This window comes from Mastigoproctus giganteus, chromosome 5 (assembly GCF_048544385.1).
Source record: "Mastigoproctus giganteus isolate SK-2022 chromosome 5, ASM4854438v1, whole genome shotgun sequence".
Classification (NCBI taxonomy): domain Eukaryota; kingdom Metazoa; phylum Arthropoda; class Arachnida; order Uropygi; family Thelyphonidae; genus Mastigoproctus; species Mastigoproctus giganteus.
The window spans coordinates 226,860,403-226,886,356 of NC_143579.1; the positions used below are offsets into that span (position 1 = coordinate 226,860,403).

At 39.2% G+C, this 25,954-nt stretch overlaps 1 protein-coding gene across 1 annotated transcript; it reads right to left on the reverse strand.

Moving 5' to 3' along the window:
* Nucleotides 1-21,686: 21,686 nt before the first annotated feature.
* On the reverse strand, nt 21,687-22,856 carry LOC150086185 (forkhead box protein D3-like). The gene has a single exon (XM_090374821.1). It carries the CDS (start codon nt 22,854-22,856, stop codon nt 21,687-21,689), a length of 1,170 nt encoding a protein of 389 aa, XP_090230947.1.
* Between the last annotated feature and the right edge of the window lie 3,098 nt (nt 22,857-25,954).

Below are 25,954 nucleotides of genomic sequence, written 5' to 3' on the forward strand. Positions count from 1 at the left end.
GAGCAGTAGATAAATGTGAAATCATTATATTGGAACAGGAACAGTAAAGAGAGCCTGCAAAAGGAAAGAACTTCCGGTTTCAAGTAGAAGCTTTCTTCCGGCTTAAATGCAGTCTTTCGGAGACATTTCTTTTATAATTATCTCAACACCGCTCCCCCCCTTTTATTTTATCCAAATGTGCAGCCCATTCAAGATTTAAGGATTACCTCCTGTTTCAAAAAGCAATATCGAACCCGGTTCTTGTGTGTGTGTGAGTTTTAATCGAAACCAGCAGGCAGCGTCCACAATTACGCCACTTTTCGGAGAGCGTATCAGTTGACGAGTTAATGACGGTTATACATTATTGACGACGAATAAGGCTCCCCTTTCACGGTAGCGGAACACTCCGCTGATCGTCGGAGAATCGGTGTCCAGCGTCCAATAGTCGTGGTCATAGAGTCTTCCGCTGTTTCAGTGATCCGTTGAATATTACGCAGACCGAGTGTTTGCTTTAGACTCTATAAATGTTTCATAACGCTTTGAGAGCGAGAGTATCAAGCGACTATCTCCTGCAAACATTGCCACTCGACACCGTAGCGTTCATGGAGCTCTTCTGTCGGTAGAACCTCGCATCTTCGGTTTACATCAAAAGAACGAGAGCTTGTCTGTAATCACTGCTACAGGTGTATGTTTGGAGGCAGTAAACTGACATGCTTTGGCGCTGTATGTTGGAAAGTTGGATCCATTGGGTGTACCATCTGTTTGGTTTCTAATAAAAGACGCACAACACACTATATTTTGAATGTTTACCAAAAGATTCAGTGCATTTTAATATCGTTCAATGCGAGGGATCTACTTGGGGATGATTTTGATAATCGATAGACACCAGGCACTTTGGCTTACTGATAAATCTCCAAAAATCCATGGATGTTGTATCTAATGTATTTATTATTATAACTCGTATTACTAGTGGTTTATATAAACAGTTTTGAATAAAATTTCGTAAAATCTACTTTCTATCTCTAAGGAGATGGTAAGTTCCAATGAAAGCATCGTAAGTGTGGAATCCACTTGAATTCAATAAGCTTATGTGTGGGTTAACTTTTGATAAAGTTTTCTATTTAGTTTCTTAGGTATCCTTGATCATTGATGAAGGAGTGCAGGAAAGTTTTCAAAATCTGCTGATGGTTTAAAGGTAGGAAGCGTATTTAACGACCAGCACCCGGCCAGTTTGATTGAAAGTGACTTAGATTGGTTGCACAAACGTTTAATGCGTCTAAATGTAAGGTTTTGCACCTAGGGAACAGAAATCTAGGAGTTGTTTACAAGCTAGGGAGAAGGGAGTTAAAAGTGGTCCAGGACGAAAGAGACTTGGGGACTATGATTCAGTCAGACATGAAATTTTAGGATCTATATTTTAAGAAATACAGTATCTTCTCAACTAGGGAAAAGGATGTCATCATCCCTTTGTATAAGAGGATGGTGAGACTGCATTTAGAATATTGTATTCATCTGGAGGATACACTTGAAGAAAGACATAGAACTACTAGAAAGGATTCAAAGAAGGATAGCTGGATTGTTAAGGGCTGCTGATCGAGAAGCTTAGGTGTGAACTGAAAAAGCATAGCAACTAGACATTTTAGAGAGGAGGGACCTATTAGAAGTTTCTAAGACCCTGAAGGGAATCGTAATATGCACGAGGGAGGTATACTCGTACTTTTATTGGCAGAGGAGAGAACAAGGGGGGTAGAAGTATAAAATTGTGGGAAGTAACAGAAGGCTGAATCTCGCGAAATTTTCTTTTGGCCAGCATATTGTAGATCACTGGAATGAATTACCTACTATGGTGGTTGAGGATGATAGCTTGGTGAAGTTCAAAAAAGAATCGACCGGAAAGGTATGAATGATAAAATTTTTTTCCTTTTTTGACAGATGAAGAAAAGTTCGTTTCCGCATACCATTTAGCCATTATAATAGTAATACTATGAATAATACTCGTAATAATAATAAAAAAAAAAGAAAAACTGCAGTCATTATCAATCCAATCCACCGCAGGATGGAAGCATCCTCAACGATTCATGTTGAGGGAGAGGGAACATAATCTGCCACGCTTGTCCAATGTGGATTGGCAGATCGACCATATTTAGCAGTCAGAGGCTGGAACCCCGGTATACTCAAAGAGCGCGTTCTACTGCACTTCTGCTCCTAACCACTCGGTGTCCTTGTACTGACATATCATTTCAGCTAGGGAGGATGAGACCTTTCCTAACTTTTGTCACTCAACGTACTCCTATAGATTGGTTTTAATATGCATTATTCTCTCAAGAAAAAGTTCTCATACACATTGAATTCTGAATTTGAAAGAAATGAAAAGAATTTGAAGAAATTGAATTTTTCTTAAAGAAGTTATTAACATGTGATTCTCACCGTTGGTCTGAATGATAGCACTGATTGCAATGTTTCTCCTGCAATCATGCATGGCTGTACATATATAAGACAATCGTTTGGAAATCCAAGTCAAGAAGTGCATTACCACCGGTAGTGTGGTAGATACTTTTAAGTTATTGCAGGCTAAGGTTTGTAAGAAGCCTACAAAAGTCGACTCGATTGACCCAAAGACCTTCCATTGAACTAGAGATATAAAGAACCTCCATAAGAAATATCTTAAAGCATGTCGGATTCACACCATACACCCATGAACTTGTGGACAAATGATTTCATCTGTCCACAAGTTCAATTAAAAGATATTTATCACATACAGCAGCCCTCGGGGTAGCACAGTTGGTAGGATCGCCGTCCTCCCTACACCGGGTGGAAAAGACCTGAGTTCGAATCTCATCAATGACGGGAGGAATTTTTGAGTCTTTTTTCGCAATGACTGAGTTGGTAGGGCGAGGGTAGAATGGTGTTTTCTCCCGGAAACTTGGGTTTTTCGTCCAGGAACAGAAAATCACACGGAGCAACATGGCCTTAGTTGCCGATGCTCCTACAGCCCAACCAACAACATCATATACAGGAGACATGTTTGGCATTCAAACAATTTTCGATAGAGGTCATGACTGTTAACAGACCATTTTAAACATAAAAGATAGACATGGTTGAAGAGTTTCATGTGATTTTTCGTCTGAAGGCTATTTTCTAGGAGGACGGTTTACGATTTCATACAAAGCAGTCTTCGGCGAGCGGTTCTAGCACTTACAGATGAACCAGTTCTTCCCTCCCTCTTACTTCTAAGATAAATTTTGGTTGCTGTATGGTTTGTAAGAGGAAATGTATACGTATAACGATTCTCATTGGTATTTTTCTTCTAATATTGCCAATTGTCCTTAATATGTTATAGATTTAAGGACACTTGTTCACTGAGAGACTTAGTAATGGCTAGGTTAGGTTATGTTATACTTGAGGACATAAAACTTTTCGGAATAACAATGACATTGCTACGCTTTTTTAAGTGTCATTTCTTTGGGTGTTCGTTGCTAACAGAAAACAAACTGTGGCAGATTCACTGAATTGAACTTAAGTTTGAAAATCCGAATTAAAATGGGAGAATTCTCAAAAATCCTGTGGGGAAACTTTGTCCCTTTATTCTAGACCTATCATTTGGATTATAGCCACTACTGCGCTACCCTTGCTGGTAGCGCAGTGGTGGCTATAATTACTGCCTGTCAATCCGGGTGGAAAAGGCCTGAGTTCGAATCTCGTCAATGACGCGAAGAGCCTTCATGGGATTTTCCAACCGAAGAACGCATCAAGGCCTTTATAGTAGTTACTTTGGTTAACACGGACATAACACAACCTAATTACGTTATGTCCCACAATATTCTGAAGGACTATTTAAAGAGTATACTAATACGAGGTCAGACCTCTTAAAATAGTTACAAAACAGTTACGAAACTTTTTTTTGGTGTGTTTGCTATTTCATTTGCTCGTCGCTTCTAATATTTGTCTAATCCTTCATTAACTTAACCAAGCTACTCACTTCCACAACCAGATGGAAGTAATCACTGTCTGGCTGAAAACAAATCTTTACACATCCATCCTGCAGACATTATTTTTTCATGTCTTATGTGATTTCCGAAAGGATTACGTAGCACAGTCAAATTAAGAATGATAAATTTAATGTCATCCTTCATCTTTTTAAATTTAAAGCTATGTCCCCTTATGCATGTCCGAGAAAGAGTAAGAATGCCAATCAACATTTTCTCGAAGTGTACTCAATCCATTTAGAGCGTAAAGCACTTCAATCATATAATCAGTCTTTGCAGATGCCTAGGGTAAACTTACCTAGTCTTTCTAAGAGTATCCCTTTGAGCCTTACTAATCGCTTCTTTGTATTCGTTCCAACATATCCACATCCTTCCTAAAAGGCCTCCAGACCTGTATGCAGTACTCAAGATGAAGCCTAACCATGGCCTTATACAAAGGGATAATCACCTCGTTCCTGCTAGCAAAGTTCTGTATATCATTGACAAAACCCCATGAGCTGTCCTGGCATCCTGGCTGCATTCCACAGAGAACCCTCATATCTGACTATCCAGGTCTTTTTGATTTCCCACTACCTGAGTGTACTACACAGTTGGTGCGTTATACTGGGATTTCTGATTCCAATTATGTAGTACCTTGAAATTATAGATGTTAAATTTGAATTCCACTTCTCAGCCCATTTGCCTAATTTCTCTAGATTTTGTTGCAGAAGTTACTCTGCTTACTGTGATTAACCACCTTGTCAAGTATCTGTCAGATACTTGACAAGTATCTAACAGATACTTGACAAGGTGGTTAATCACAGTAATCAGAGTATTAATGGTTAATGCCCATTGATAACATAACCACTCTATCTTCTTCCATTCAACCATCCCTTTATCCATATCAGCAACTTGTCCTTAATGCTACACTGATCCAATTTCTACAACAATCTTTTATGTCCAATAGTATCAAAAATTTTCCAAAAATCCAAGTACAGTATATGATATCACAATTATTTTTTGCATCCTTTTGTTACAGTGTCATAGCATCCAACAAAATTGGTCAGAACAATCAGCCCCTTAACAAATTCAGGCTGTGATAGCAGTATAATTGCATTATTGTCTAGATGGCTCGCATTACTTCTTTAACCAGTCACACTCCATTATTTTCCTTGGCACAGAACTCAAGTTTACAGATTTACAATTATTAATTTCACCCTTTGATCCGCCCCTTTGTGAACTGGGGAGACAATTGCGCATCTTCATTCCATATGTACCTCCTCGAATCTAAGGATGCGTTCATAATTATGGCTAAAGCTTTGCTTACCCTTTTGTTGTTGTTGTAGTAGGGTTTTAGGAGCGAGTAAGGCCACATTGCAGAACGAAAAACCTGATTTTCCGGGAGAAAAAGCCACGTTGTGAAAAAAGGTCCATAAAAATTCCTACTCTTTGCTACTTTTCTTCTCATTCTTAGCTAAACACTTTTAGCAATGCGCCTTAGGTTGCCTAACCCCCTTATTTATTTGATTGAGGACTAGTTTGTACTTACTGTAGGTTCCCTGACAATTTATAATCTTCCCTTACGTTTTTTTCCCCTCCAATAGTGTCATTATTTCATCTGATTTCTGTTTAGCTCCAGACCCCTTGAAAAATATCTCTTCCTTGGGATAAAACTCTTCGTAGCTTCCATACCAACTTAAGTTGGTATGGAAGCTTCGTACCAACTTAAGTTGGTATGGAAGCTACGAAGTTCTTTTATCCCAAAATGACCAGAAAGTTAAGAACATTGGGAGGATACTGAATGTATACTTCTTTGAAGTATACAAGACATCTAAAAGACAAAGCAAAAAAAAAGTTTTTTTTAAATCAAAATAAATGGAGTAAAAATCGGACAGCGTATTACTCTATCAGATTACGTTGCACACCTCTGCAACCTAATCTAATAGTCATATTGTTTCGCAAGTAATTTCTTATAAGAAACCAGCAAATTTACTGATGGTTAAACGGGCCTGTCCTCGTGGGTAGTACAGTTGGTAGAATCTCTGTCCCCCACACCGCTTGAAAAAGACCCGCGTTCGAGTCCAGTCGATGACGTGAGGAATTTTTATGGTTTTTTTTTACAACGTGGCTGAGTTTAGTCGGTCCCAGGAGAGGGCAGCAATCGTTTTTTCTACGATTGGAAAATTGTCGCTTAGTCTGCATGAGTATGTGGACGCCTCCTGCCAGGTACCAGCAGTGCAAGCTGCTGGTGGCGACAGTATAATGGTGTGGAGAGGGTTTTCATGGTGCACATTGGGCTCCTTGATAGTCCTGAAACATTTAAGTGACACGGAAATTTTCCGACCAAGCACACCCCTTTATGGCTGCAGCGTATCCATGCAGTGGGAATGGGTTCTTCAAAAAGAATAATGCTCTATGTCACAAGGCCAGAAATTGTAAAAAAAATGGTAACAGGAACATGAGATTGAATTCAATCTACTCCGGTGGTTTCTCCATTCACCAAATCGCTTTCCAATTTGTGCATCTGTAGATGAGGTTGAACAAACTCTCTGGAGTAGAGATCCATAAACATAAAATTTACAACAGCTGTAGGAGGCAGTTGAATGCACTGAGTGCACTCTGATAACACTGCAAAGTAATTTAATAGAAGGAAGGTAAATGAGGCTGGGTTGCTTGAGTATCTATAATTGGAGCAAGCTTTTTACTCTTTTAGCCAACCACGCTTGCTGCGTATCAACTAATTCAGTTGTTATTGTTGTAGTTAGGTTTTAGGAGCATCGTCGATTAAGGTCATATTGCTCTGTGTATATTGTTTGTAAATTGCGTGTGTTCTGTGGTCGATTTTCTGTTTGTTGGTCAAAAAAACAAAATTTCCAGTAGAAAAAGTCATGCTACCCTTGCCTGAGACCGACTAACTGGGCCACGTTGTGAAAAAGGCCCATAAAAATTCCTCGCGCCATTGACGGGACTCCAACTCAGTCCTTTTCCACCCGGTGTTGAGAGGACGGCAATTTTACCAACTGTGCTACCCACGGGGACCAATTGACTCAGTGTTGTCACTTATACGTTCGAAGTGCATCGACAGATAATCGCCTTGGAAATGACTCACTTAAGAAGAGAGGATATGATGTCCATCATGATTTTTTCACAGTTTTTTAGCACTTAATACGATATAAAGAGAATGGTATAAGTTCTTGGAACCACAAAGAGCCACAAGATGCATTTGAAACGTCAATTTCGCTACTGCTGAAGAAATCCAGAACTATCTAAAGCACTGAGAACTCTGCGCGTGCTGTCAGTGTAAAGGCGGAGCAGTTGCCTTATAGTTACGTACGGATCCGCGATGTTGATCCGCAGGTATCAAAAGCAAGACACTTGGACATGATGATGTCATTTTGTTACACAAAAGCATTCACCACACACACTGTCGCCTTGCGATTTTTGTGTTTTTGGAAGATTGAGAAATGATCTGACAGTAAGTCGATTAAAATGGTGAAGTCAAGGATGTTGCCAACATTATAGTCTTTTGGTGAGAACCCTTCCTTTTTCAATAAGAGTGTATGCAACCCTTAAATCTTAAATAAAGTATGCAAACCTCTACCTTCTGTATCTTCGTTTTGTGCTGCCAAACTGCCCTCTATAACATTTACAAATCAACACTTTGCATGCGATACGCTTATTCCTTAGTGTCGTAATACTTTTGGTAATATAGTGTACATAACGTTGTCTTCTATCCTTTCTGTGTGTTGCTATTTGGTTAACTCACTGTGTATACGAACATGACAGAATAAAACTGACCACTTTCAGGAGGGTGGAGCTAGAAGAATAGATGTCCAGATTACAAAAGAGTGGAGAAAAACAGCACGATCCCCAGGAGCGCAGACCCCCAGGATAGTCTGAGGATTAAACTGCTTCATAAAATGAAATATTCTCTCTAGTTCATAAATGCAAACTTTCAGAAGAAAACAGCAGAATTGCATGTTACGCGCATGCCCAGTGAGAACAGAGACGAACATGTTGAACTTTTCCTTCGCTCACCGACATCCCGGTTGATGCCACAATTATTTACTTCGAGACTGCCTTAATTTGGGATAAAATTGAAAACAGATTCGGTGGCATCGCGTGAAACTTTTTGGGGGCGTAGTGGATGAAATTCCAAAGTTAATCTGCCCACGCCAACAGTCGAACAAGTTTCAGGTTCAAATGCATGCGGCGGTACGAAATATAAACAGTTTTCGTTTGGCTCCACGAGAATCAGCTTTGCCGAGCGCAAAAGAAAACAGGCTATTGATATCTATTTAAATTAGACGCCAAGCGCACACGCAACGAAGTGGAGTCTCCACCGTTGTGCCATTTGTATATTTAACAGAGCTTAGACGTCTCTCTAATTATGACAACATAGCATAAACAGAAGCTTAAAGGCGAAACCTCCGACTGGGATAACTGATGGATGTATACTTTGGCCAGCCAGCAATCTTTCACAGCCGTTAGGTTTAACTCATCTACACCACGAAGGGGATGAAGAAGAAAAAAAAAGCACCCCCGACGCGGGTTTATTGTCTTTAGTAAAGCTAACAGCGCACTCGGTAAAGGCTTACGATATGTACTCATTTAATTTCTATTGTTTACTCAGGGATTTAACTGTTACACCCTCCCCGGTCCCCACCACCACTAAGCCCCTTTCCCTTACACACAGCACCCGATTCGTTACACAAAGTTTATCCAGCGTTCCCTTTCTAAATCGCGTTAATCGTTTGTCGTAATCCAAAGGCGGGTTGTCATCTCCACTCTTCCGATTTGCGAGCAGTTGGTTCGCCCCCAGTGAGACGCTTCGAGGCGGGAGAGAAATCGCTGGATGTGCCTGCGTCCGTGCTTCTTACCAGCCGGCCAAGAAGTTGTGGGACCGTAGAGAAGGTTCTTTTGATCTCGCGTTCATTTTCTGCTCCGACAGACAAAAAATCTCTCCCGTTTTCGAGCCCACTTGTGGAGATAATTAGCGTCATTGTCAAGCGATACAGCTTAATTAAGACGATGAATTAGATGCGTCTGTGCAGAAGCAAAGTTTTATTATTGACGTTTCGTTATTTTGAGGTGCGTCAGGTGGCACCGGTAAATCTCCAGAGGATTATTAACCTGTCAAGTATGTATACAAAGAGCATTAGAATCATAAATTCTGTTGTAGGAATATGCTCGACATTATGTTTTCCATAAGACTGCAAATTGTGTTGTTAAAATGTAAAATTTACAATTTCTGTTTCCATGGTAAACCATAATAATCCAAAGTTTACGTTACCATGGTAACTACGAGGACTATTTGCATATAACGTGCGACTTATGTAAATTTAAAATGGCGCGACACCACTATTAACCGCGATAATGCCAATTTTCGATTTCTTCAGGTCGCCATGGTAACTTAAACCTTTGGAAATGTCATAAATTTCATGTCGCCATGGTGACTTTGTAAATTTCGTCTTGAAGTTAAATGTAAATTTCCAGTTGCCGTGGTAACTCTGCTAATGCAAATTTCGTGTTACCACGGTAACTGTCAATTCCACGTTGCCCAGGCAATCATGCCGATGTAAATTTCATATTGACATGGCAACTGTACTAATGTAAATTTCCAGTTGCCGTGGTAACCGTGCTAATGTAAATTTCGAGTTTCCATGGGAATTTTTGTATTTTTCAGACTACTGTAGAAATATAAATATTGGAAAGCGGTGCAGGTTTCTTGTTTACATTTTCATGGTTACTGCGGTAACGGGAGGAAGGAGGCAGAATTCAAACTGATTTTCAGATTGAAAAATCAGGCGGGTAGCCTCATTCCTCCCCTTCCATTTGTCCACTTTTTCGTTGCGTGGTCATGTGATATTTATTCAACCTTAGCAAAAGGCTTTCTTCTTTCGACTGTGGCCTGTCGGTAAAGAAATGACAGCTGATAAATGGATAGTACAGATGCTCGAAGGCTACAAGATCCCCGTCTGGTTGGGCGGGTGTCACCAAGAGCCGTTAATGTCAGTACGCTGTAAACAGCCAATTACTGATGGCTAGGCCACTAGAGGACGTGACAGTCCGTCAACAATTTGCGGACAGCTTTATAGCTGTCCTGGCTTAGGTCGTGTCTAGCAACAAGCAGAAAAGAAAGAGAAAGATGGTTTGTGACTGCATGCCCTGCCGCCTAGCAAGTCAGGGATCACTATGATATTGTAGTGTGTCACGGCGATAAACTATTTCTTTTTGTTTTTAAAGTACGTTTTGTTTTTCCATCGCATTGCAGCTAACACTAAACAGGATTTGATGCAGAGGCTGGGGAACAAAGGGGTATCTCATGACTGGATGTGGTCTGCACCTCAGAAATCCATAAAACACGATCCAACAGGAACACTCGTTCATTATCAAAAGACAGAAACACGAATGTGTACAAATAAATCGCGCGTGTGGGAGGCATCAGAGAAAGCCGACACACTTTAGTATTAGTACAGCCAAATCATGCAAAGGAGCAGCAGAGACTTTTTCTGCAGTAGCCAAAAAAAATTAAATGCGAAAATAGAAATGAACTTTGTTTCATTGTGAATTCTTTTTAACTTTCAATAGTCCCACTTTGCGAGTATGCAAATACTGACACTGCCAAAAAAATCCCACGCTACTTGCTGCTAACTGTAGCAACATTTGTCAATGTTGATACAATGTAGATTTGTTGATGTCAGGAGGAATTTTTATAAATTTTTGACCCAATTAATCCAACTGTCGAAATTAAAAGGAGACGTTTCTGAAGACCTTACTGAATTCTGTCATCAGTCAATTGTCTAGGTTCTTTCTTATTTATTTATTATTATTTTAAAGTTACATACTGTAATCATAAAATAATTTGATGTAAAATTTGATAATACAGAATTTTGTTACCACTTAACGTAACAGTAATTGAAACATTAATTAAAGATAATGAAATTAAACCTAGATAACTGTTGCTGGAAATATATAAAGAAATGTTTTAATGATACACGAGTATCTGAAAAAATATGAATAAATAAGATTTACGTAAGAATTTTTATTTGTGATAAAAAATATTCCAAACAGAAATTTATCCTGACTTATTAATAAATATAATTTAAAATTTATAACATGAAAGAATACATTTTCTCTAAAGCTAACCATAATGTCCTGAAATCAAAATTTCAAATATAACTTCTTAATTCATTGAAGATTAGATTGTAAAATCCTCTATAACTACTTAAAAAAAATACCTCTTATTAAAAATTTCGTCGATGGTTTAGAATCATCTCTAAAATTTTCAAATTTAAATTTTTATAACCGCCTACGAAATGCTCGAAACGCTTCAGGTATTTACAACTTTGTTTCCCAAAAGGATAAGGCTATTTCTTATGTCTACAAGAAATGGAGAGAGAAGACCTATGTATGCAAACCGTTAAGTTGGTTTTTTTTAAATAAAGGACTACATAGAAGAGGGATGTTGGCATGCGGCGGCCATTTTGTGCGTCTCCTATCTTATTTTTATAGTTTGTTATCAAAGTCTGGAACACTAAACAGAGTGAAACCGTCTCCAGCAGTGATTACGCGTTTTAATATGTATTATGTTACCTGTTGTAATCAGTTACAAAATATAATTATTATGTTATATATATAATTGTAGGTAACACAGAAATTTCATGTTTTTGTAGCTACAGTTAACGTAAATGTAAAAGTTTTCTGGTATATAAATAGAATTGAAATTTAAAGCTGGGAAAATAGAATTGAAAATAGAACGTAGAATTGAAATTTAAATCTTGGAAAATAGTAGGAAATACTGGAATTATAGACGAAGCAGAAGAGACATTTTCAAAAATTAACTGAAAGAAGCCAATTTTTATCGCTTACGTCACACAACGTTTCAGTCAACAAGAAAAGTCTTCATCAGTTTAGAATTCTGTGTGGAACAAACTTCAGGAATCTATCAAATTTAAAGGATTCTTCTCATTATCCACACACACACACACACGCACGCACATTGTTCACCAATTTTAGGATGCTGGTTAAATCATGATATTAATAATTACTAATTTAAATAATAGCTAAGTTATGAAATATGTCGCGAGAACAAGTCAATTAACTGATCCCATGGAACAACAGTAAGCTTATCTGTTGTTGTTGTTGAGTTTTCGGAACATCAACAACTAAGGCCGTATTGCTCTTAGTATACTGTCTTCTTTAGTCGATTTTCTATTTGCTGGATGAAAAACCCGTTTCTGGGAGAAAAAACCATGTCGCCTGAGACCGACTAATTCAGTCACGTTGTGAAAAAGACTCATAAAAATTCCTCTCGTCATGGGACTCGAACTCAGGTCATTTACACCGGTGAGGGAAGGACAGCGATCCTACCAACTGTGCTAACTACGAGGGCCTCATCTGTTGTCTTGGATATTATCAGGGAATTTTAGTGCTATTTTAGAGCTAATAATATTCAAGAGCTTTATAAGCTAGCTCTATCTAATAGCGAGTAAGTCCCTTTTAATCCTAAAAAAACCTGGATTCGTCCTGGCATTGACTCAACAAGCCAACTAAAGAGTGTGGCAGTGATGTGGCGCACTTTTGACACATTAGTCCTCTCCACACCTGGTGGAAAAGACCTGAGTTCGAATCCCGTCAATGATGCAAGGATTTTTTTGGGCCATTTTACTTCTCACACCACTTCACTGCAATCACCAGTCAATTGTTGTACTGTTGACATCTAGCAGTATGTGCCCACGGATTTCTACTGTTCTGCCTTCAGCATTAAACAACAAGAACCAAGATTGGTCACACCAGGCAACGTCTTCCCAAATCTCCATTGTCCAGTGTTGGTGTTCCTGACCCCTTACCTTCTTTTTTTTCGCTCACAGTAATGGATCCCAGTTCAATCGTCTGCTGCTATACTCTATCCGTGTTGGGTAAGACGAGTTGTGAGTTTTGAAACATTACGAAACAAATGACTATGGGTTGTTATTGAAGCCTTTCATCCCTGAGGTCAGCACTAATGGGTCGGCACAGATGAAACGATAAGAAACCCTGAATTAGTCGTCTGAGTACTCTCATTGCTATAGATAAATAGCAATATACTTCTATTTGTACTTATTAATACTTTTTGGGGGGGAGGTGTGCTTATTTGTAGTGTAAGACTGGAGCAACTTGTGGTGATTTGTTTCACAGTAAGAGATACATTTTTGGCGAAATTAATTTGATTATTTCACAGTATTTTTTAAAAACGCATTTTAAATAAAAAATTCAAAATCTTTATTACTTTACTCCAAATATATTATAACGCGCAAAAAAAAAAAAAAAAAAAAAAAGGAAAAACTATTTTTCTTATTCCTCTAAGAGTTCCACTTATTTTCTATTGGCTCAACAATATCGCTATGGCAACAATGAATCAATTTACAGTTGCTACGGTAATAGTGTAAATTTCAATTAACAGTAACTATGGCAATACTCGAAAAATTTACAGTTGCTATGCCAACGGTACAAGAATTTATTGTTACTATAGTAATAGCATAAAAATGTACGTTGTCATGGTAATTATCAGGAGATAATTGTGTCTATTCTACTAAGATGTCATGGAGCAGCTAAAGAATATGAATATTATTAACAGATAGTTAAAATCAAATTCAATTTCTCTTTCTCTCTATCTATCTATCTGTTTCACACACCATGTTTTCATGTTTTTTGTTAAACACTAATATACATGAAAAAATTCTGTTTTTTTTTAATGTAAATAGGTAAACTTCTACAACATTTAGGCGCCGATTACAAATTGATAATTGATTTTGTTCTATGGAGTCAATTTTTTGACCAAAAATATAACACAAATCGCAAAATATGTGTATAATCGAACATTCAGCGTACAGTTGTACAGCGTATTAAGCACAAATTGTAAAGTTCACAGGTTGTACAAAATATTCGTGGTGGAAATGCAGAAAATTAATCCTGATTATTCTTAGGTGGGGGAACAAGAGTCTGTGCTGGAAGTAATCAAAGTTCTGTGGTTCAAACCGTGAAAGATGGGCAAATATTTAATGCAGATTGAATAGTGAGTTGCAATGTCCAACTGGCTAAACTTCTTTCATTAAGAGCAGACACAACAAATTCGTTCTATCCTCATTCTTTATATCGGCAACCAGTCATTACACAATATTTAATCAGAATAAATTTATCTTTCGATGAGTTTGAGGGGGTGGTAATTGATGATTTAAGAGTGGCTCGGATGCAACTGAACTTTCCCTCTGCATTTCACAACTGTGCCAACTGGATTTGCGGTTCCTTCGACATCATAATTAATTTCACGTCCAGAGTTAACTATTTTTAGTACTATCTTTAGACGCTGTCGGAAAATAAAGGCGCGAAGTCAATTCTACAGTTGGACTCTTTCCGTTGTTAGCAGAGTGCTGATAGACCAATGACACAGCGTCTTTTTGAAAGTATCATTCAATCTTTCTGTTTTGCGTTGCTCTTGATTGCGTTGCTTTTGAGCCACAAGACCGTCTTGATTTAAGGTAGTAAATGTAAGACTTTCTTTCTATTCTAAACTCATGGACTTTAATTCTCAGATACTCGGAGGAAAGTTAAGAAATGAATCGTTTCCTGCGTAACTCAGTGTGATTCTCGTTTTATGTTTGGGTAAAAAATTATCTCTCCTGTAGTTGGATGACTGCTCTTCGCGGTAGAGCATATCCGAACAAGTGCCGCCAGGATCGTAGCGTTTCTCCCGGTCGATATCGTGTTTCGATTCAAAAGTCTTCAATTATTGGCGTTCGTAGCCGTTATTACAGAGATGAGAAATATTTAACCGCACCCCTGAGGTGTCATTTACGAGGGGGTTGAATTCCCGTCCTCCCTAGGCTGTTACAACGTATTTTCTCTTTTCCAAACGATCACTCTGAGAATTTTTCCCAATTTTACTTTTTCATTTGTTCTGTCGCTGTCTTTCTGCCTTAGTATTTCTCTCCTATAAGATTATTTTCTTTAGTTCTTGTAAATAAAATTCACAAGAAAATTCTCCTTTCTGTCACCTCTTACGAATCTCCTCCTGGTTGTCACTTTGCTGTCCATACCTTCTAAGACATTTTTCGTATTTACGTCGATTTCCACTCATCACTAATTTGGTTGTCCTTCTTTGAACCTTCTCCAGAAGTTCTGGACAGGGAATAGAAATCTTGGAGCCACTTATAAGCTAGAGGAGGAGCTGAAAGTGGTTCAAGAAAAAAAAGATAGATTTTACCATTCAACTTCCCAAATACATAACCTTATATTCAGAAGCATTAAACTTTAGTTGCCATAACCATATATGCAACCCATCCAACTCTTTTGAAGCAAAATGGCCTGGCTGGGATTCCTCAGTTGACCAATCACCCCAATTTAAAATGACAAACTTTTCTTCCCTTAGATGCCACTGTCAATACCATTTATAAAAAAGTAGAAATAGGAGGTATCTAACACCGAGCACAGAGGTACTCCACTTGTTACACTGGTCTACCCCGAATATTGACCATTTATGACAACCCTATTCTCCTATATTTCAACTAGCCTGCGACCCAGCAAGGATTTTACCAGTAATCCCAGTTTGTTCTTGTTTTTATACCAGCCTTCCATTATAGACATGGCCTCCATTCAACTGAATCCATATTGCGACCAATTCAAGATACCATTCTTGTCTAGATGGTCCTGAATTTTACCCTTAACCATAGACTCCATGATCTTCCCCATCACATTGGCCTATAGTTATTCAACTCCTTTTTAGTACCACCTTTGTAGATTGCGTAAGCATTTCCTCAGTCCAAGGGAAGTCTACTGACAAGTCTATTCCTGGAATCTGACTTGAACATCCAACAATTTGATGTACTGTCTTTCTCACTCTGTATATCTATCTTTCTCTTATTTTCACATTTTCTCTTGGGACACTCGGTGGGCTAAGGAATCACGTGCCCCGCAACTAGTATTCAACTGGAAAATGTTTAGAATCTGAAACGTCTATAAAACAAGTCCACATTTCTTAGTGAACAGTGCCACAGAAAGGCACTGTTCACTAACCGTCCATCACAAAGTAATTATTAAAAATAGAATTTTCTTGTAGGAGAATCTTTCATTACTCAAATCCACAAACGCCAAAGGAGTAGTTACTCTTTCTTTTTAATCCTGAATCTGTTTTCCATATTGAAAGGTTTCAGATTTTAATTTGGAAAACAGGCTAAAATTTAAAAATTTCCTTCTTTTTCCAGACGAATTATCAAATTTCAACCAGACGAATTATCAAATTTCAACCAGACGAATTTTAAAAATTTCCTTCTTTTTCCACACAAAAATTTCAACCAAACGAACTTAAAAAATTTTTCCTTCTTTTACCAGACGAAAATTTTCAACCAAACGAATTTAGAACAATTTTCCCAATTGACAATTGCAATGAAGAAGAATTTTTGATTGCAAATTTCACCGACCAAACGAAAATTGGAAACAGAAATTGTTTCTAAAGGATAAACTGATTTTGGAGATGTATTAACTATCATTTCGAAATTCATTGTTGAAGATCGAAAAATTTATCTTAAGGATTGAAGGATCTTAGGTAATATTTCTTTAACCAAATGTTTTGGTGAACAATGATCCCTAACTTTTTTTTTTAAATGTTTGACAATAAAAACCTGGAAATACTTCTCGATGAACAAGAAAATTTCTACGTGCACGAATACAAAATTATGCTTAAATCTTTTGGTTTGGTGTTCTTTTTATATAAAAGCAGACGAAGAGAAAAAGAGTAGCCAAACGTACTGTACGAAAGAGTGTTTGGTGTAAGAAGAGCTCTACGACAGAATTTGAAAGACTTCTGGGTTTTCTGGACGACGAAATAATATTTTTAAAGAGGAAAGAAGAGAGAGAGTAACAGAAGAAAAATTAAAAGAGAGAGAGAGAGAGAGAGAGAGAGAGAGAGAGAGAGGTTAATAGTTCGTGTCGGCTTCGGAAAGATGGCGACCGACGGGAAGGTTTCGTCTGCGAAATATAAGATGGGAAATGCAACCGATTTCTCCTTAATGGTCAAGAAATGCCAAAACCACTTTGTGGTTACTACGAGGATCAGAACATTTTAGGTTGCGAGGGGAGGAGAAGAAGAATGTCTTGGTTTTGTACGGTCACAACTCTCTGAAGTACTCATTCTTTCACTTTCTATCCCTTATTTCTCTTTCTTGGAAATGCAGATGAAGCCTCTCATGCCTCTTCTTTTCTTCATTCTCCCTCTCCCTTTAACAAGCTATTGCCCGAATTTTGCGCCAAGGCAACTAAAACCACCAGGCGCGAGTTGTTTTATTTTGCTAGTTATAAAACAAAACAAAGGAAGAAACATAGCGCGTGGATTTTGCTTGAGACCAGCTAACTCGGCCACAGTTAAAACCGAAATAAAAAATAAATAAATGTAGTGCTGGTCTAGATGGAATTCGAACCCGGAACATACGATGTGGACTAACGGCAATTGCAACGGATGCGCAAGCTACAAAAGCGTCTTTTGCATTCTCATTCATTCATTTGTTCATTCTGCATTTCTCTCAATACCTCTCTTACTTTGCCTGTTCTCTCTCTTTTAATTTTTATTCTGTTCCTCTCTCTCTCTCTCCTTTTGGATTTCTATCTCGTTTTCTCTTTCACTCTCTTTCTTTCTTTCTTTCTCTTTATTTGCATTTTTATTTCTTTTTCATCCTCTTTCTTTCTTTCGCTCTCGCTTTCTCGTCTTCTTCTTTCACTGCATCTCTTTTACTTCATCTGCATTTAGGCTCGAAGTAGCCGAGTGGTGTTAGGAGCAAGAATTGCAGCAGCACGCGCTCTTTGAGTGGACCGTGGTTGAAGCCCGTGACTGCTAAATACGATTAGCGATTGTATTGATGATTTATTGTAAACTCCAGTGACCTGGTAGTATAAAACAACAACATTTTTTCTTTCTTTCTCTATTTCTTTCGCTTCTTCTCTTTTTTCACTTGCTTTCACTCTTTCATTCTGTTTCTCTTTCTGTCTTTCGCTGTCATCTTTCACTTCATCTCTTTCTCTTTCACATTTTCTCTCTCTCTTTGTCTATTTATTTTTCTCCATATCTTTCTGTTTATCTGTATTTTCTTTCTTTTTCGCAAATTTCCTCTTTCATTCTCTCTATCTGTGTCTCTCTCACCTTTCACTCCCTCCCTTTATCTGCATTTTTCCTTTTCCCCTCTTTCTCTTTCATTTTCTCTCTCACTTCTTCTCTTCCTGTTTCTTTCCCTTCCATTCTCTCCTTCTCTTATCTGTATCGCTTGTATTTTTCTTTCTTTCTCTCCTTCTTTCTCTTCTTTCTTTATTTCTCATTTTCATTCTCTCCTGTTTCTTTCGCTCTTTCTCTCCCTCACTCGTTCCTTCTCTCTCTCTCTCTCACTCTTTCTTTATCTCTGTCCCCCTGTATTTTTTTCTTTATTTATTTTTCTTTCCTTCGCTTTCTTTCTCTCTCCCTCTATTTCTTTCTTTTTCTCTCCTTCTTCTCTTTCTCTTTCTTTTTCTCTTCCTCTTTCTTTCTTTTTCTCTCCTTCTCTTTCTCTTTTTCTGTATTTCTGTTTCTTTCTCTCTCTCTCTCTCTCTCTCTCTCTCTCTCTCTCTCTCTCTCTCTCTCTCTCTCTCATTTTCTCCCTCCCCACTATCTCTGACTGTTTCTTTTTCTTTCTGTTACCGTTTCTCTTTCTCTCCATCCTATTTTCCCCATTCTCTCTTTCTTGTTCTCTCTCCTTCTCTCTCTCTCTCTCTCTCTCTCTCTCTCTCACTTTCATTCCTTCTCTCCCTCTATTTCTCTCTATCTGCAATTTTTATTTTCTCTCTCGTTTTCATTCTTTCTGTCCCATGCTTTCTCGGTATTTGCATTTTCTTTTCGTTCCCTTTTATTCTTTCTTTTTATCTGCTTTTCCTTTCGTTCTCTTTCACCTTTTCTCTCTATTGATATTTTCCTTTCATTCTCTCACTATTTCTCTCTCTCTCTCTCTCTCTCTCTCTCTCTTTAGATAGATAAACTAAACTACATAAACATCTGATACTATAAAACTTCAGCGACCAACACTGTTAATTTATAGAATGTATTTTGAGAAGACACATTTGTTTCCATGGTCGAAATGCTCTTGAAACACACCAATTAATCTGACCGGACATCAACCGAATTCTCTGACACTTGAACACTCTTCACAGAGGACATTTCCAATCGTTTTGGTGCTGCTTAATGATGGAAATGAAGCAAAAAATAATCCTAAAGACCGATGATAATTAAAAGAAATGCCATTTCGAATTCACCATCAACTTCCAGGGCTGAAATCTTTTGATAGAACTTTCCATGGATGGTTGATGAGATAAATACAAAAGACAGCAGCGTCATTAATCAAAGGGAAAGGTTATCAAAACGTCGATAGCCCACTCAGTGCCAAAATTATAGATTTTGGCATTGGTTAAATTGAACCAAAATAGACCTGATGACGTTTACAAGTAGGCAACAAAAAACAGTTTCCAGTAGTGAATGGAAAAATTGCTGAAAATTGGTTTTTGTATTGCCTTCAACAGCGAAATGAAATTTAGAGCACAGTCTACTCTACAAGCAACGGATTGAGTTCGGAAGGTTATGAGGTTAATTGAGAGCGAAATAAAATATGGAGGAAAGGGTTTCCTGCCCTAATAAGAAGCTTTCTTAAACTTTTTCACTAAAAAAGAGATCTCATTACGACCTAATTGATAGGATAATATTTCATTTCAGATTTATGACTCACTGACAAGTAGCATGAACTACCAAAAGAGTAAGATATTGTGGAATAATGTCCAAAGGCAAGATTAGTTCTTTCAACACCATGACAACTGATGATGATATTAAATTGGTTAGATAGAGTTATGTAGACTATTTCTAATTTTAGTAAGCTGCGTAAGGTTCTCTTGTGTACCATGGGTTGAAATGAAATTCATCTTGGTCTGAATGTCTCAATAAGATTGATTATATTCATCAATACTCATCAATAAGATTGATGAGTAAGATAACCTCAGAAGGGAATCTTAGAAATGTGATTCTTCCACTTCTCGGTATTTGTATCCAAATACCGAGTCTGAACCAGGAATCTGGTTTATGATATTATAACCAGGATATTAAAACCATAACATCAACAGATGGACCAGTAGTTGGATAAAAGCGTTTCATATGCTTTTATTATGTCAGGTTAGTTGGAACCTTATTTTTGACTTTTACAATCAACTTCCAAAGCATTCTATGATCTATTTGGATCAAAAATATCACAGACAACTCAGTATCTTGATTAATAAATGTATAACCACAGGACTTAACATTTATAACACGCATTCTCAAATATCCTCGAATATGGTCAACTGTTCAAACACGTCCACTCCCAAATGAAATCATCACAAGGTAGACTGAGACCTCCATCAAGAAGGTTCCAGCATATCGTCTACCAAGAGGTTTTATATACATTGTTACTCATCCCCTTACAGTAGTCTTAGGGAGTTCCCGGATACAAACCAATCCTGTAGAGAACTCCTGGTCAAATATTCCTGAAGAAATCACAAAAAGTCAAAATTAAAAAAAAAAAAAATTCTCCTTTCACTGTCACCAAATTAATTAACTTTAAATAATAATTAATTAATTACAATCTAATTAGTAATAGTGTACACATTCTGCATGCTTTCTTTTGAGAGAATGAATAAATAAATTTATATTGCACGAGTTCCACCTAGTTTCCTTATTGAATTTCAATATATTTATTATTTAATAAATCTTAAATAAATTGCAAATTTCCGTTAGGTGGGGCTTTTTTTAATTTCATAAATATTAAATAAATTGTAAATTTCCGTTAGGTGGGGCTTTTGTACCAATAGACTAATAATAAAATAGGCCTAACTACATAGACATTGTCAATGGATTGTTTTTATTAAGTACACACAAAGGTACAACACATTATCTACATTGCAAGTGGGCACCATTTTTCTTCCAAGATTTGGCAATGAGGGGTGGGGGACGTTTTTAGTGAATACGGCACTACAAAACGTCTAAGATTGTTACAATTTCTCACTGGTGTCTCTGACGCGATGTTTATTTTTCACACACACACATAATACATACGTACAAGTTCAACCCATACTAGAAACTAATTAGAAATAGAAGGTTTTGGGGAAATCAAACCTTTTTTTTGGAGTGGAGATAGTCCCTCGGTGAACTTCCTTTTCACACACTTGTAGTCATTAAAAAAATGCTACGTAAGAAGTTTTTTTTCAAAATGCCCCTGTATTGTACTTTATCGCAGGCTGGGGGAGGGTGTGAGGATAGTTATTATTTGGAGGGTCATTTTTATCAGTGATTTACAAGAGCTGCTGTTTGGGGGACTGATAAAGGGGAGGGTGGTCTTGGTATGCACTGTTTTTATGTTTGTTTCTTTTTTATTTTCTTCTGAAAATAGGAAAGATGCTTTGAGATTGCACTGAAGTTTCACGGTTTTGTCTGCTCACATTAACACACAGTGGGGTGGGGGATTTTCTGGGTCTATTTTACATACATATACAGGAGTACCCGCATTGTGTTTGCCAACAGTCTTGCATATAATTTACGTCTGCATCCTGAATTAGTGGATGGCTCGTCTGCCCTTTTTTTTTTCCCTTGAGAAATCTGGGAATCCTAGGTTTTTCATCCCACGTTGTAACTAGTTCGACTGTTTATTTCCACAACACAAAGGTAAGGAATCATCGCGGCCATCCCATGTTGGTTTCTAAGGGGGCAACCCCCAGTGATTGTAGATATTGGCGATACTTCTCTAAGTTCAGGGCTGTTAGCGCTGTGCTTGGATACGCGAACGCACTCTCCGGACACGGGGCTACCGAACGCGGTAAACTCATGAACGAAGTCGTGCCTGGGATCACCGTCGGTCGTAAGGTCATAAGGTCGGCAGCTTTGCTCACTTCGGAAACTTTGTCACCGATGATTCGGTCGATGGAGAAACTGGGTTTGGATGAGAGGGATGACTGCTTTGTGCACGGAACGCTGGGGGTCTCCGGCGGAGGAAGGAGTGTCTGCGGCAAGACGGGACTAGCGAGGTGGTTGGGGAGGCCTAAGTTGATGGACTGCAGAGAGACGCGGGCGAGATCTTGAGGAGTCAGCAACGGCACAGGTGGTGGCATGTACGGATAACCTCCAGAAAAACCTAGAGGGGGATGTCCGCCTGCGAATAGTCCGTGAGCTGGCCTGTACGGATGGATAGTTGCCATGAAGGCCGAAGGATCCTTCAGCGGGTCGGGATGCTGGCGTTTGTAGCGTTTTCTTCGCCGCAAGAAGCTGCCATTGTCGAACATGTCTTCGCTGGCAGGGTCCAGGGTCCAATAGTTGCCTTTACCGGGGTTGCCAGGCTCACGTGGAATCTTGATGAAGCAGTCATTGAGCGACAGGTTGTGTCGGATGCTATTTTGCCACATGGGGTACTTCTCGCGGTAGAAAGGAAATCTGTTCTTGATGAAGTCGCAGATGCCGCTCAACGTCAGTTTCTTCTCCGGAGACTGCAGGATGGCCATTGTGATTAGTGCGATGTACGAGTAGGGGGGCTTCACCAGGTGGCTCTTCGACTTGCCATCTTCACCTTTGGAAGCGTCCTTCTGGTCCCCCGTATCGGTGGTGTCCACTTCGGCCACACCACCTCCGTCCAGTTCGTTTTCTTGGTCGTCCGAGTCAACCGACACGAGCGCATCTTGGTCTCCGTCGGAGGGCGATCGCGGGTTCGAGATGAGGTTTCGGATGGAGTTCACGTCGACATCCCTCAAGGAAGGGCATCGCACCACACAACTTAGCGACTCCGGCGGCTGGACAACGGAAGCGGGGGTCAGCGGAGAAGGTGGTGCGGCCGCCTGCTGAAGCGCTTCCATCATGTGACTGTGGTACGAGGGGCAGAACCCAGGTTGTTGGGGCGTAACGCTCGCCTGGCTCCGAGCCTCCTCGCGCACTGGAAAGCGCATGGGAGTGGCGTTCAGGTAGAAGCCCAGCGGCGGGCGGCTGAGCTGGTCGGCGAAAGCGTGGAACTGCAGGCTGACGAAAACAAGCGATGACTGCACGTGCAAGACAGCTACACAAGTGTGGTCACAAGGTCGTCGCAGAGAGACTGTGTGCGGCCGATCGCTTTTTTTCCCGCCGTCCGAATCGGAAGTTGGTTTGAAACGACGATGCTCGTCCAACTTGTCGCCACTTCGATAGCGACTACTTTGCGGATCGTGAAAATTTGTGAACGCGCAGTCCAATCGGGAGGCGCGAAGTGCACGTGACACGCAGTGGGTTTGGACGAACGTTAACTGCCGGCTTCAGTCCGACGACTCAACACGCGTCCACGGCAGCGGGAGCTCCACCCCTCGCGAAATTATTAATTTTGTGTCGACAGTGTTAGCGGTAAGCGGAGATTTATCACCACGTGCTGCGAACGCTCAATGCGGGAATTAACGATGACAGTGGATAGCTGGGGTAGGGTTGGGGGGTTGTGTTACTGCCTCGGAAGGTGACATCTAAATTTCCGGGGTTAGGACCACCTCAGTGCCATTTCTTCCGGGGATTCCTAATGCAGTATTAAATGTAATCACCAGGTGTCGCTACAAGGTCATTTGCATTCTAATTTCCTACAATATCCCTCTCCAACCCCACTCCTCTCGAACATATATATTCCATTTATTTTAATTAAAAATTAATCGGGTTTTTTTTCGGGTCTCTCTTTCCACACAGCCGATGATTAAAAGTGTCGTGTGCCCTCCTGCGAAAGGTCAACTGTGGCCCTTAAATTGTGTGGCCCTTAAGTATCCTGGTAACCAAATAGGACCGAAGAAACAAGACTTTCCAAACAGGTAGGAAGGTGTGCTTGCAGCTGAAATATTAGTAGATAATTGTCATTAAAATGGATTGCTACAAATTGTATTCCTTAAGCTATTTATTGGATTTTCTAATATTTGTCTCATTAATGGTATTTAGCAGTCACATTGATTCGAACCACTGTCAATTCAAACGCGTGTAATACTGCTTTCCATCCTGAGCTCTCGGCTGCGTCGACCTCAGAAAATATTATTGTTTCTAATTGCTTGGGTTTCAATTAATTTATAGAGAAAAATAGTTACTCTAATTTTAATTAAAAATCACTATTATAATATTATAATTAAGTTTTAAAGTTTTACAACTTTTAAGTTTTAAAGTGAGCGTCAATATACCATGTCTGTAAAAGGGAATTTTGTGATTGGTCTGTCTGTTTTTAGTGATGAAAAACCGTAACTGGTTTTAGGAGGAGGGAGTCATGCAACCCTCAATTGCAAGAGAATCATCAGACGATACCAACTATCTGTATTACCATCCAGGATTCAAATATCGTGTTAGAACAACACACCTTTTTGACCAAGGCGAGATTAAAGGTTCCATACTGGAATTTGCTCTTCGGACAAGCTCAGACCATCTGGAGAATCCTAGATGACCACTAGTGATTCGTGGATCGCACTCTGAAAACCATTTTAACCAAACAACTATTCTTGAACTGAATAGTTGTTTTGGAGCTGGTGGGTACTGGTGGTTTGTACAGGCTTGAATGATCAAGCCTGTACAAACCACCAGTACTTTCTTTCAAATCTAATAAAGTAGTAGACGTACACTTTTGGTAGCATGGTATATATGCTGCAGGAACTGTGTATTCACTCGTTTATGCTACAGTTCACATAGTCAAATGGCCCAGCGCGTAGCCAAGGAACCGACTGAATCTGGATTTGTAAGTAATTGAACCACAGTTTACACTCCAGTTGCTCCAAGTTGTGTCAAACATATACTTGATCTAAACTGCAGCTAGCGTCTATCTAGAGCGTCTTCATGTCATTAAGATCTCCCAAAATAACTGATGAAAGTATGTCTTTCAGAATAATGTTGTCATTTAGTGGGTTGGTTTCAGCGACCGGGCTGAAAGAGACGGTTTTAGATCTTACTGTACGTCAACGGCTATTTATGTCCCACTTGAAGGAACCACACAATAGCTGTTCATCCCCCCCGAGTTCAGCTAATGAGCACAATCCCACTCTTATCCCAAAGCGCTATCACCCACACATCAAATCAGACGATGCTCCAGCTGAAGGTACTGACAAAAACATCGAGGCAAGTTAAAGATTAAGAACGTCATTTGTTCCTAATAGATTGCCGCGTCAGTGTATACGTGATGGCCTTAGGGAGTAAGCAATGAGTCTCTCCTCAACGCGCACTTTGGTTCAATTATTAAGATATTCCAGGCATTTTTCACAAACAAAAGACGTGTTGGAAGAGGACGGGAGATGGAAGAGACGCGTCATCGAATTTTTATGATGGCCTGTTACTGAACCCACTGGGGACACGCACTGAGAGCATGAGGTTAATCTCTGTTGTCATGCGCATCTTTTATAATGCTCCCTAGAGATTCCTTTTAAAGGAAAAATACCAGAATGAGGGGTAAAAAAACTAGAAGGGGCGAAAAGTTCAAAGCAGAATTTGGCTGCTGTCCAGGTGTGGAGTAACTAATGAAATGGATCAATCAATGGAAGGATTGGGAAGATTGATTGGTTCCTATGCTCCTATATTTGGCGAGACAGAAGGCTCGGTATTTTTTAACATAGCATTCCAGAGGGTTTGGAGTTAGAGATGGTAGACTGTATGGATTCTTAACACAACGTTAAGGTGAATGTCTGCCACTTTGAATCTTCTTCCATTTTCCTTTCTTACGCGTTTCTTTTGTGTTTTCTGTACAGCCTCTCCAATGTTCACGATGTGTATCACAGTTTACGCTATACATGTCTCCCCCAAGCACTTGTCTTTCTAGGCGAGGAGAAACATATAAAGTACTTTACGATGTTCACAATACACCATTCACTCTGGGTCTATGTTCGCTATAGAGGACATTTCTGTGAATCTTTTGGGGGGAGAGAAATTAGGCGTTCATAAGTGGGTGGTAGTTCCTGTAGCGCAGAACAAAATGACCGGGGAT

Excerpts from the sequence above, each read along its gene's own strand:
- LOC150086185 (XM_090374821.1), bottom strand. The coding sequence starts at position 22,856 with ATGGAAGCGCTTCAGCAGGCGGCCGCACCACCTTCTCCGCTGACCCCC.